The sequence below is a fragment of the Microchirus variegatus genome, assembly GCF_963457635.1.
Source record: "Microchirus variegatus genome assembly, chromosome: 23".
Taxonomy (NCBI): Eukaryota; Metazoa; Chordata; class Actinopteri; order Pleuronectiformes; family Soleidae; genus Microchirus; species Microchirus variegatus.
In genome coordinates, this window is record NC_139824.1 from 16,347,860 (window position 1) to 16,360,359 (window position 12,500).

Genomic DNA, 12,500 nt, shown 5'->3' on the forward strand with positions numbered 1-12,500 from the left:
CGACGTTAGCGCACCTACAGTCGAACTAGAGCAGTCTGTTTATTGAACAAAAATAGCAGTGCTACAAATAACCTGCTGTACCTGTGTACTGCACGTGTGCCTCTGTTTTTAAAGTTTAGCGTTACTTTAGAGACTCATTTTAACAATCAGGAGTCACGTAAACATGACGTCAAGCGCGTCTTTTTCCAGTCAGTCGTCATGGAACACGACACGTTCCCATGACGACTGACCTGAAAAAGACGTGTGTGACGTCACGTTTATGTGCCGCGACACCGTAGTCCAGGCACAGTTTACCAGTTAGCTCCGTTAGCTGCATTAGCTCCTTTTAGCAGAGCAGCGCTACAAATACCGTTAGCGTACCTGCGTACTGCGTATATGTGCATTAACGGCGTCAGCGTTAACACATGATGCGTTTCCGTGACGACTGTCCGGAAAAAGACGCGCGTGACGCCATGTTTTACGTGCCGTGACACCGGAGTCCAGGCTCCGTTTACCAGTTAGCTCCGTTAGCTCCTTTTAGCACCGGTTAGCGCACCTAAAGTGGAACTGGAGCGGTCTGTTTATTAAAGGAAAAGAGCAGCGCTACAAATAACGTTAGCGTACCTGTGTACTGCGTACGTGTGCCTCTGTTTTTAAAGTTTAGCGTTACTTTAGAGACTTATTTTAACAATCGGGGAGTCACGCAAACATGACGTCACGCAAACATGACGTCACGCAAACATGACGTCGCGCGTGTCTTTGTCATCATGGAAACGCTTCGTGCGTTAGCGCGCGTTAACGTTGACGCCGTTAAACACCGTTGACGCCTTCACGTTTGACGGCCCTAATTAGACGTTAAAAATCTAAGCTTCTTCTACATTTTTATGCGTTGAATTAAAAACAAACCAACAGATCTCAACCTCGTGAGCAGCTGTTTGTCTGACGCTATACTGTACGCGCTGATCCCGCTCTTCTTCTTCTTCTGGCCTCAGATCTACTTCATGTGCTCCACCGAGATCTGCTCGCCGCGTGACGGAGCCTGTGTGGAGGGATGCTTCGGCCAGTGACGGTGAGGGAAAAGTCAGCTCTGTCCTCGGAATCACACCCTCGGTGAACTCTGCAAGAAAAACATCCATGAAAGAGACTCAGAGAGTCAGTGTTGGAGGCAGCAGCAGCAGCAGCAGCAGCAGCAGCAGCAGCAGCAGCAGCAGCAGCAGCAGCAGCAGCAGCAGCAGCAGCAGCAGCAGCAGCAGCAGCAGCAGCAGCAGCAGCAGCAGCAGCAGCAGCAGCAGCAGCAGCAGCAGCAGCGGCTGCATTTCCATATGACAGCAGGACAATGATTTAGTAATGAGGAGGAATCCTGAATTATTTATGAAGGCTGATCCATTTCCTGTTTTTCAGTTTACAACATGCCTGGAAGTCGGTGGAGACAAAGATGATTATGACGATCTGGTAAAAGCAGCAGTTTTATGACTATAATATTATGACTATAACACAGCCTGACCGTGTTCTCTTCTTCTTTTCAGGCCTCGGACGTCGCTGATTTGACTTGACCAATAAAAGCCATCGTAGAACAACGACGGTGTGCGTTTTGCTTCTATTTTTATTGAACGCAGAGGCATTCATTGTGTCCTCGTGTGTTATGATGCCCAAGTTTACAGCAAAAATGACCAATATTCTCCTAATTCCGCAGTAAGAGTTGTATTTCCACCTGCTCGGTTGTTCAAACGTGGGTAAATTCCCTTGCTTCGGGGGCAGTAACCCAATCGAGGAGTCTGAAACGGCCTCTATTACTGTTTTTAAAACAAATTGATTAACAATATCAGAAATACTTTTACAAGAAAGGGCCAATAAATCATTGTCTTCATTGTCTGACGCTAAATTAGCGTGCATAGGTTAGCGGGAGGTTTGATATTCGCTGGATATCCGTTTTTCCAAAGACAGTTTTGTTGATATCTGCCATTATTATGAAACGGTACAACTTCACCTGTAGTAAGTAGCCGCCTACCTTTGGCAACTACTACAGCGATCAGAATGAGGAAATTGATTTTTGGTGATTTTTGGTGAATTTTTTAAATATTTAATTTCACACCGTTTCCCAGTAATCGGCAAATATCAACAAAACGTCACCTGCAGTTAGTAGCCGTCCAGCATCCAGCGAATATCAAACCTCCTGCTAACTTATGCGCGCTAAAGAAATGATGGTTAAAAGCACATCGATGCAAACGCATGAATACAATTACAATTATATAATACAATGACGAAAACGAGCTGTTTGCATTGTGTGAAAAGTAGGTCAAAGGGTTCTTGTTTGACATTTATAGAGCTGTTAAATTAGCTTAGCGTAAAAAAAAAAAAAACCCTCTAATTCTCATTGATAAATAGCAGGTGTTTGGTCTGTGTGAATAGTTGTGGTTATGATTGTGTGTGTGTGTGTGTGCAGGATTTCTTTCTTGGCTCGTGGCGTCGCACATTCCTGACGTCTTTGTTCTCTGTCGGCGTGCCGGGCGACGCAGTCCCTGTGCGTACAGCGTTTTATTTAATGGTTAAATGTTGTATAAATTAAGCACAGGGTATAAAATGACCCCTTATGCAGTTTCTGTTGCCCTTAAAATGTCTTCAGTAAATGGCCTTTAATAAGAGAATTTCCCTCCCCTTGTAACGTCTGACCACTGGGTGTCATCCAAGCAATAAAAATGCCACCGAAACCTCAGATTCTCCATGCTGCACAAGCCACAGCTCAGCTGGTTGTGAGTCTGTGTGAGTGTGTGAGTGTGTAACCAGATCATCTGCAGCTTCACATAATGATGCACAAACACTGTCAGTGATGTGTTCTCACACCACGTGGAAATTACGTGCAACTCATAGATTTGATAAATGTGTGTTTTTGGAGCATTGTGCTGCAGTGGAAAATGGAGAAAAAAAAAAAAATACTGCATTGGTTCTCAAAGTGCGGCCCGGGGGCCAATGGCGGCCCGCAGAAACATTTCTGGCGGCCCCCGCAATGAATTACAGTTGATAGTTTTAATCCAGGAGCGACCAAGCTTGTTAAATGTTTATTGGACATTACTGGATACAGACCAATAAGTGTAAACAAAAATACTGGGTATTTACCTGGTTTCTATATGGTGAATTTTAGTGTATTATTGTGTTATAAGCTGGTAATAAGCAGGTAGCTACAGCCCCCAATTACTAGCTATTTACCCAGTAAATATATGGTAACAGAAATGTGTTACTTGGTATTAACCTGTAATTAGAAGGTAAGAACAATGGCCAAAATACTGGGTAATTACCCAGTAAATTATAAAGAGTTATTATATTAACGCTTAAATTACATCATATTAACGCTTATATTACTTAACGCTAAACTGTAGAACTGCAATCTGGTCATTAAAATGATAACAAATGGGATTTCTTTCTGTTTTCGACAGCGGCCGAGCGAACTCAGCCGCTGCTTAGGGCCCCGTGACCACTAGAGGGCACCTAAGAGCAATTAACTCAAAAAAATAATAATAAAAGTTTGGATCGCTGGAGTTTATTTAGAATTTGTGATTATTTAAAGTTATATTTTATTTATAAAACATTTTTATGACCTTGTTGCGGGTGCCTCTGTTGATTTACATCATTATTTAAATATTTGTTTGATATGTATTTGTTTATTTTATTTAATGCTGTTTTTTTTTTTACATATAAAAGTCAAATCTTTGTATTACAGGAGTGTATTTTGACGTGTATAGCTGACGCTAATGCTAACTGGTAGACGCAGTGCTTAAGGTGGTCAACTTTTATATTTTGTTCATACGTTTATATTGTTAGTTATTTGCAGTGTAATGTATATATATATTTTTTTTTACTAAGTTTATTTACGTTTTTTCCAGTTATTTACAGTATTTTATTGTTCTATATATTTATGTTGTTTTTTTAAAAAGCTATTTACAGTATGTTATTGTTCTTAACGTTTATATTCTCACGTACTTTATTTATTTTCAAAACGACAAGGTTTTTCCATGTTATTATTATTTATAACATAATGGTGATGAACACTGGTCGGAAGGGCCCCCTGGGAATTTTTTGCCCGGGGCCCTTACAGACTCTAGAATCGCCCCTGCGTTCATATGAAACCGGGCCGAGCGAACTAAGCTTTTCCAGTTATTTACAGTATTTTATTGCTCTATATATTTATGTTGTTTTTTTACTAAGTTTTTTTTTTTTTTTTTTTAAAAGCTATTTACAGTATGTTATTGTTCTTAACGTTTATATTCTCACGTACTTTATTTATTTTCAAAATGACAAGGATTTTCCATGTTATTATTATTTCTAATTATATAATGGTGATGAACACTGGTCGGAAGGGCCCCCTAGGAATTTTCGCCCGGTGGCCCCTACAGACTCTAGAATCGCCCCTGCGTTCATATGAAATCTTTCCAGGGAAATACAGTCAGAGTTTATCAAAGACTTCCGCACGCGTGTGTTTGAACTTGAGCTTCATCTCTTTACGCACGTGTTCATAACTGATGTTTTGGCCCAAATTAAAATGTACAGTAATGTGCATGAAAATGTCGCACAGAGGTAACGGTGTAATGGAAGCACTGCGGCACTACATGCGTTCAAAGGGAGAGCGGAAGATGGGAGGAGGAAGGGAGGGGGGAGAGAGTAGGAGGAGGAAAAGGAGGAGGAGGAGGAGGAGGAGGACAATTTCCTTTCTGTAACACGCTGCAAGAACACACCGGGAAACGAAGCGAGGAAAGAGAATAACACGGGGGAGAAAAAAGAGAGAGAGAGAGAGAGAAAAAGAGGAAAAGGAAAAGGAGGGTGAGGAGGAACCACTGCAGTCCCTCTGCCCGCGTCTGTGCGTCCGTCAGCCGGCGTGAGGGGTTTTAATTGTTGGGGGTGGGGAGAAGAAAGAGACATTTTTTTTTTTTTGCTTCTTCTTGTAACGGAGGAACATGGAGACAAGAGGAGGGAGCTCCTGACGAGGATCTGACTTCCACTGAGAAACACCAGAGAGGAGGTGAAGAAGAAGAAGGAGAAGGAAGACATGTTGAGGCTGATGTAGGAGCCTGAAAACAGGAAATTACCCGAGAAAGGAAAAGGAGGCCGAATGGAAACGGCGCAGTAGAGCCATTGTTTTTGGACGCGTCTTTATTATTATTATTATTATTATTATTATTATTAGTGGTTTGTTATGATATGGACTGACCAAGGCCTCGCAGCCACTGGATAGATCCGCAGACTCAGCGCAGATATTTATACACCAATAAGGAGGAAATGCGCGTCTTGTGAAGTGTGCCGTTTATGGGATTGTTCCTCTCTTTTTGCTCAGTGTTTGGATGTGTTTGTGAAAGAGGGTCAAACACGGGCCCTGCACCGCAGACACAGCCTGGCTGCTCCAGTAACTGTGTTCAAACAAGAATAAAACACGCGAGGTTTACGCACAAAAAGGTGGTTGCACCAGAGGAAACAAAAACGATTTTTTTAAATGTTAATGTCGACCGACGTTGCGTCGATCATGCTGCCCGTGTCCCGGGCGCTCATGGACCGGGACAGAGAGCTGGACACGCTGGCCGGAGTGCACCCGAACGCGGGCGGAGCTCCCGCGGCCGTGCGGGGAATGAAGCGCGGGGACCCGGAGCCTGACGGGCAGGCGGCGGCGGCGGCGGCTGTGGCGGCGGCGCTGGTGGACTCGGCCGGGGCGGAGTGCAAGCGTCCCCGCATCGACGGCTCGGGAGGACTCGGCGAGGTTGGTCAAAATGAGACTCTCTCTCTTTTTTTTTTCATTAAATGCAGTAAATTAACATAATTATATTTTTATTATAACTCACGTTTTATTACTGTGTTTACTGACTTGTGTACGTGGCTGGTTATTATAAGTATTATGATAAGTATAAGTCAATATTATGTTAGAGGAAAAGCTGAAAGTAACACACCTGAAAAGTGCGTCACGTGGCCATTCAGGTGCAGTGCGCATGCGCACACAGGTGTAAACAGAATGATCTCTATAGCGATTGTCTGCTTTTATAGAGGTTTTTCTGTCATGAGAATGACGACGAGATAAGATAAGAAGTCCTAAAATAACATTTAAAGTAAGTTTTAAAGGTGTAAGAGATATATGTAATCTGTCCTTTTGGGCCACCGTAGAAACATAATGAAGAAGCAAGGCCATTTGCCTCAAGTAAGTCTTTATCCAAAGGTACAAAAAAGTGATAATACTAGGGATGTGAATCTTTGGATGGTTCATGATTCGATTCAAAATCGATTCTCGCTTCAACCGATTCATTCGTACGATTCTCGATTCAAAGATGTGTACAATGTATAGGGTGTTAAGGCAAATTACAGCATCAAAACAATAGAGTTTTTATGAGATAATGTGATAATGTGATCACACAAAGGCAAACTTAAGACAAAAGTTCACATTTATTCATTCAAAACAAATAAAAACTTACTTCCTGTACAGCAAAAATAACTTGCGTAAATAAAAGCTTAGGCTAGCTGCCCTTTTTCTCCCAGAAGTTACAAAAATAAACTGTACACAAACAACACAAACTGGTGTTTTTGTGTGGATTTTCAAAATGTGTGAATCGATTTCCCCCCCCCCCCCCACCCCTAGATAATACATTTGTACTGTATTATCTTCAGCCTCTGTCAACAAACCCTCCTAAATATGACGCATTGGACCTTTAACAACAACAACAACAAACCAAGGAACAAATACAGACAACTGCATGCGTCATCATCTCCACAGATATAATAAAACTGCAGTTTTCAAACCAAGCAATTTATGTTTTAAGGGTTCTGAAAATCACATCAGTGGGGGGCCACCAGTCCATGTCCAAAAGTGAAAGTGCGGTATGTTGATTTTGTTAAATGTTGGACCAAAATTTTTTTCAACAAATTTTGGACGAAGTAGTACAGTATGTTGTTTTTGTCAAATTTTAGACCAAAAAACATTTTTCAAAACATTTTGGACAACATAGTATAATATGTCATTTTTGTAAAATTTTGAACGACATAGTATAGTATGTCGGTTTTGTCAAATTTTGGGGCAAAACATTTTTTTCAACAAATTTTGGATGACATCGAATAATATGTTGTTTTTGTCAAATTTTGGAGAGAAATTTTTTTTTACATTTCAAAAAAAATATTTGGACGACAGTATAGTATGTCGTTTTTGTCAAATTTTGGACAGAAATTTTTTTTTACATTTCAAAAAAAATATTTGGACGACAGTATAGTATGTCGTTTTTGTCAAATTTTGGACAGAAATTTTTTTTTCTAAAAATTTTTGAAGACAGAATAGTATGTCGATTTGTGTTCTGTTATGTTCCAAAAATTTTGGGGAGGGAATATTTTTTTTTCAAAATTTTATGGATGACATAGTATAGTATGTCGTTTCTGTAAAATTTTGGACCGAAATTAAAAAAATTTTTTTTTTGGATGACATAGTATAGTATCTCTCCAGGAAATGACACCACATGTTCACATGGTGGGAGCTTGTGTTGACCTATTCAGCGACAGCGGCACATTAACTGCGGTTAACTTAATATAATTTGACGATTTCTGTCAAGAAGATGAAAAAGAACAACGTAGCTTCGTGCGTTTTCTCGCCTCGCCGTAGTTGTGGTGTGCTGATGTCTCTCAGACACACAGTGAAGGTGATTGAACTCGCAGACTCGGTTATAACGTCGCACACATCACCTCCACAAATGGCTGTTTATGGTCGGCGACCGCTGAGGGCGTCGCAGTCGTCCACTCTGAAATACAGTTAGTGTACAGCAGTGTTTCCCAACCCTGATCCTCGGGGAACTCTGCCCTGCCGTGTTTTAGATGTTGCCCTGCTCCAAAAACACCTGATTCAGATGAAACATTACATTGTTGAAAAAGAAATACAATTTTTTTAAATAGAAACTAAGACAAATTGAAACATTATTTTTTTTTTTTAAATTGACAAAAGTTGAAATATATTTTTCAGAAATGTAAATTTTCAATATTTGTCAATTTTTAAAAAAAAAATTGACTTGTCGCTGAAAAGTTGATATTGAAACGTGATTTAAATTTTTTTTTTTTTTTTACAAAAGTGGAAACTACATTTTTTGAAAAACAAAAAAAAATAGACAAAAGTCGAAATATAAGATTTTCTTTTTAAAAATGGACAAATGTTGAAACATCACATTTCTTAAAAAAAATGTATATTTTAACTTTTGTCAAATTAAAAAAAAAACTGTAATGTAATGTTTCAATTTGTGTTAGTTTCTATTTAAAAAAAAAAAAAAAAAATTACTTCTTTTTCGTCCGAATCAGGTGTTTTTGGAGCAGGGCAACATCTAAAACATGGCAGGGCAGAGTTCCCTGAGGATCAGGATTGGGAAACACTGTAATTTGTTGTGGTCCAGTTTGTACGAAGTGCCGCAGTCGTGTTTATCTCAGAGATCCAGCTGTGTTTGATGAACATCGGGGAACGTAAACAGACTTGACCTTTTATTATGCGAGCGTGTGTCATAACAGCGTGGACAGCGTTTGGAATAGTAATTGATGTTTGTGTGTGTTTTTTGCTTGTATGATTTTATTGGACTGCAGACGCAATCAGCCCAAACCTAATCAGCCTGAGACCCCTGCTTCTTCTTCTTCTTCTTTTTTTTAATCACCATTAGCAGCACAGTGTTTGGAATACGCTCTAATTATGCGTTTAACCTCTCTTGACCTTTTTCCTTTCCCTTTTTAAATGTCAGCGAAATCAATTTGCTCTCCTCTCTGTATTCCCTTGTCGTTTAAAAAAATGGTCAAATATGTCTTAATAAAGCGCCAGAGGAGAAGAGGAGGACGCTCAGCACATCATTACGGTGTATTATGACGAGTGAAGCACTCCTTTTTAAAGGCGGAAAGCTTTCTGAAAGCAGCAGTAATGGAGGGTGAAGTGGAACTGTTTGGAAAAACTAAATGGACGGCTTTACATTACTGTGCTGTGTGTGTGTGTGTTCTTGTTCTTGCAGCATACTGAGGACCAGTGAGGGTTTTTAACCAACAAAGTGGGGTCATTTTTACGGAGTGAGGACATTTTGGCCGGTCCTCAAGGTTGTAAACATGCTTTACTCAATTTGTCAAAAAAAAAAAAAAATTTATATCAAAGATTTTTTCAAATTTTGGACGACATAGTATAGTATGACGTTTTTGTAAAATTTTGGGCCAAAAATTTTTGGTCAAATTTTTTTTTAAAATTTTGGTCGACAGAGTATAGTTTTATATTTTTGTCAAATGTTGGACCAAAAAAAAAAAAAAGTCAAAATGTTTTCCAGCCCTTTTTGCTCTGCAGGTGCTATTTTATGGTACTGCAACCAGTCGTTCTTTATAGATGTCATTCATGAAGTAGATATTTGTAATTGTGTTGATGTATAATGTGGAAATGCTGGTCCTCACTTTCAGTCCTCAATATGCAGCAAGTACAAGAGTGTGTGTGTGTGTGTGTGTGTGTGTGTGTGTGTGTGTGTGTGTGTGTGTGTGTGTGTGTGTGTGTGTGTGTGTGTGTGTGTGTGTGTGTGTGTGTGTGTGTGTGTGTGTGTGTGTGTGTGTGTGTGTGTGTGTGTGTGTGTGTGTGTGTGTGTGTGTGTGTGTGTGTGTGTGTGTGTGTGTGTGTGTGTGTGTGTGTGTGTGTGTGTTGACAGACGAGGCTTAGGAACGTAATGCACTTTAAAAAGCAGATGTGAGTGGATGAGAGTGAGTGTGTGTGTGTGTGTGTGTGTGTGTGTGGGACAGAGGATCAATAGCTTCAGCACCTAAAATGTATTGAACGTGATCTGGTCTGGACAGTCCGGAAATGAGAGTGGGGGGAAAATACCTTCCATCCTCGCTCTTCACCTCCTCCTCCTCCTCCTCCTCCTCCTCCTCATTTGCCCGATCACTGGCAGTAAAGAGGCTTTGTTTCCAGCTAATGGGATCACGTCTCGTACTGGAGGGGGCATTATAACCACACTGATCTCTCAGATCCTTATCTGAGTCGGTGGATTGACAACGCACAGGCACATAAGCAAAACATACATCCATGATATGTCCAATAAAATATTCACATTTAAAGGTGCATTATGTAATAAATCTAAAGCAACTGGCCATAAAATCCTCCTAATATGTCACAGAGACTCAGGAATAATGTTCATATAACAAACTGAACTCACCAACAACAACAGTACAGACAAAATATTTGCATTAAAATATAAATCTTTATGTTTTGAAATCATGTTTTAGCGTCATGTGGCGCCACCTACCGCCGTCTACCAATCATTGCAGTCAGTAGAGTCTCAGCTGCCGAGCAACCACGGGTTGCCAGTTAGGTATGAAAACGAAACCTAAAAGACCTCGGTATTTTGAATTTGAATGTAGTAACCGTTTTTGGCCACATTCTTACATATGGCACCTTTAAGAAGCTAAAACAATCAGAAATCTTGTTTTAATCATGAAAATACATATAAAATAGTTGGATAGTAGTTAATTTTTTGGTCCATAAAATGCCATAAAACATTGATCAGTGTTTGTCAAACTCTGGAAATGACGCTGTTGTCATTGTTTTTGTCCACAAACTAAAATAATCCAGTTTTAATGATTTCTTTGTTTATGTGGAGCAAAGAAACAAAGAAAATATTCACATTTAAGAAGCTAAAAACAATCAGAAATCGGGTTTTAATCATGAAAAAAAGCTTGTCTTGCAAACCCTTAGAGGCAGAGTGTGGAAAGTATTAAAGAAAACCATTCCCGGGCTAATTAAAGCTCTTTTTCTCCGTCTTTTATCCCTGATTAAGAAAAATATATAAATATATAAATATATATATATATATATATATATATATATATATATATATATATATATATATATATATATATATATATATATTGCTGACATCACAGCAGGAGGTGAACTCTGACCTGTGATTCACGCCGGCGCGTTGGGGGCATGGCTTTGTGGGTAAAGAGCGACGCGTTGTAACAGCTGCAGCTTTAATGACGGGATCTTTCCCATTTGGCGAGTGTTGACCCTGCTGTTTTTCTCATTAGCCGTGTGATGTCATCACTCTGTGAGGGGGGTTTAAAGCCCAATTTATACTTCTGCGTAAAGTGCTCTGCGTAGGCTACGGAGAGACTCTGCGTCGACGCAGAACCTGTCGAAGAGCCTCTGCGTCGTCTCCGGGTGCACGAAATATTTTTTAAGTGTCCGTCACTCCGTCAAGGGACAACGGAGACGGCAAGAGCTGCGATTGGTCCTCAGGACATGCTGAGCGAAGCTGCTCTGTGCCGGCTCTCAGTGCGCTCCGGGCGTCCTGACAGAGGCGGAGCTGATCCCCGCCGATAACGCCGCTGCCGAACTATAAATACGTCATATCTTAACACACACAGCACATGTTTAGACTCTAAATGGCCAATTTCTCGCCTCAAATTATCTTAAAACTGCGTTCCGTCACACAGAAAAGTGAGAAACGGCCACTGTTTCAACAACAACAGTCTCTCGCTCTCTTTCTTTCTCGGACGCCATTGCTCACTGTAGCCAGAAGCACAACAACCTTGCGCAGCGACCCCTACTGATCGGGCGGGAAATTGCAGCGAGTGTCCGTCACCACGACGCAGAAGTATAAATGCTCGAGGCGTCTCCGTGGTGACGCAGACGGATAACGCATACGCAGTCGGAGAAGTATAATGTGGCCTTAAAGCAGAGCATTTGTTGTGTGTGTTGTAAAAGTCAGTGTGTGTGTGTGTGTGTGTGTGTGTGTGTGTGTGTGTGTGTGTGTGTGAAACAACATGCTCAGCAGAAACAAATATAACAAAGTGAAGCAAAGATAATGATGTAATCATGACGGTAATTGTTCTGCAATTAATTATTTCAGGCAAATCCCAATTGTGTCCAATCAGCGCTGATATAAATGAGGGGAAATGACAGCTTTCTCCTTATTGCAGTTTGATCACTTTGATTATGAAACATGCTAATTGCTAACACATGCTGCTGCTGCGGCGGCGGCTACGTGATTTATTTTTAAGCCAGAACTGTTGTGTTTCCACCACAGTCTCCCTGAAGACACACGTGGAGGTTTACTGTGCAAAGTTGAAGGGGAAAAGTGAAGTCTTAGCACATGAGTGTTCTGTGGGTGAAAGGGATTCACGTCCTACTGACGGAACAGCGTCAGACAGGAAGTGGAACGATGGAGTCGCTGTTTTTTTTGGGTTGGACTGCAGCACAAAGACGTCTAACCCAGTGTTTCTCAACCCTGGTCCTCAGAGAACTCTGCCCTGCCATGTTTTAGATGTTGCCCTGCTCCAAAAACACCTGATTCAGGTTTTTTTTTTTTTAATGGAAACTAACACAAATTGAAACATTATTATTTTTTTATTTTTTTTGACAAAAGTTTTTTAAAAAATATTCAGAAATTTAATGTTTCAACATTTGTCCATTTAAAAAAAAAAAAAATAAAAAATCTTATGTCGACTGTTGTCCATTTTTTTTCCAAAACATTTACAGTTTCAACTTTTGTAAAAAAAAAATCTCAAAA

General features: G+C 40.4%; 1 protein-coding gene across 1 annotated transcript in view; it reads left to right on the forward strand.

Annotated features, from left to right (window-relative positions):
- Positions 1–5,064: 5,064 nt before the first annotated feature.
- The window catches only part of rbfox2 (RNA binding fox-1 homolog 2), a 50,332-nt gene continuing 42,896 nt past the window's right edge, over positions 5,065–12,500 (forward strand). The window contains exon 1 of the mRNA XM_083909466.1: positions 5,065–5,719. Within this exon, the coding sequence (XP_083765592.1) occupies positions 5,459–5,719 (261 nt within the window). The 5' untranslated portion in view covers positions 5,065–5,458. The remainder of the gene's footprint in view (positions 5,720–12,500) is intronic.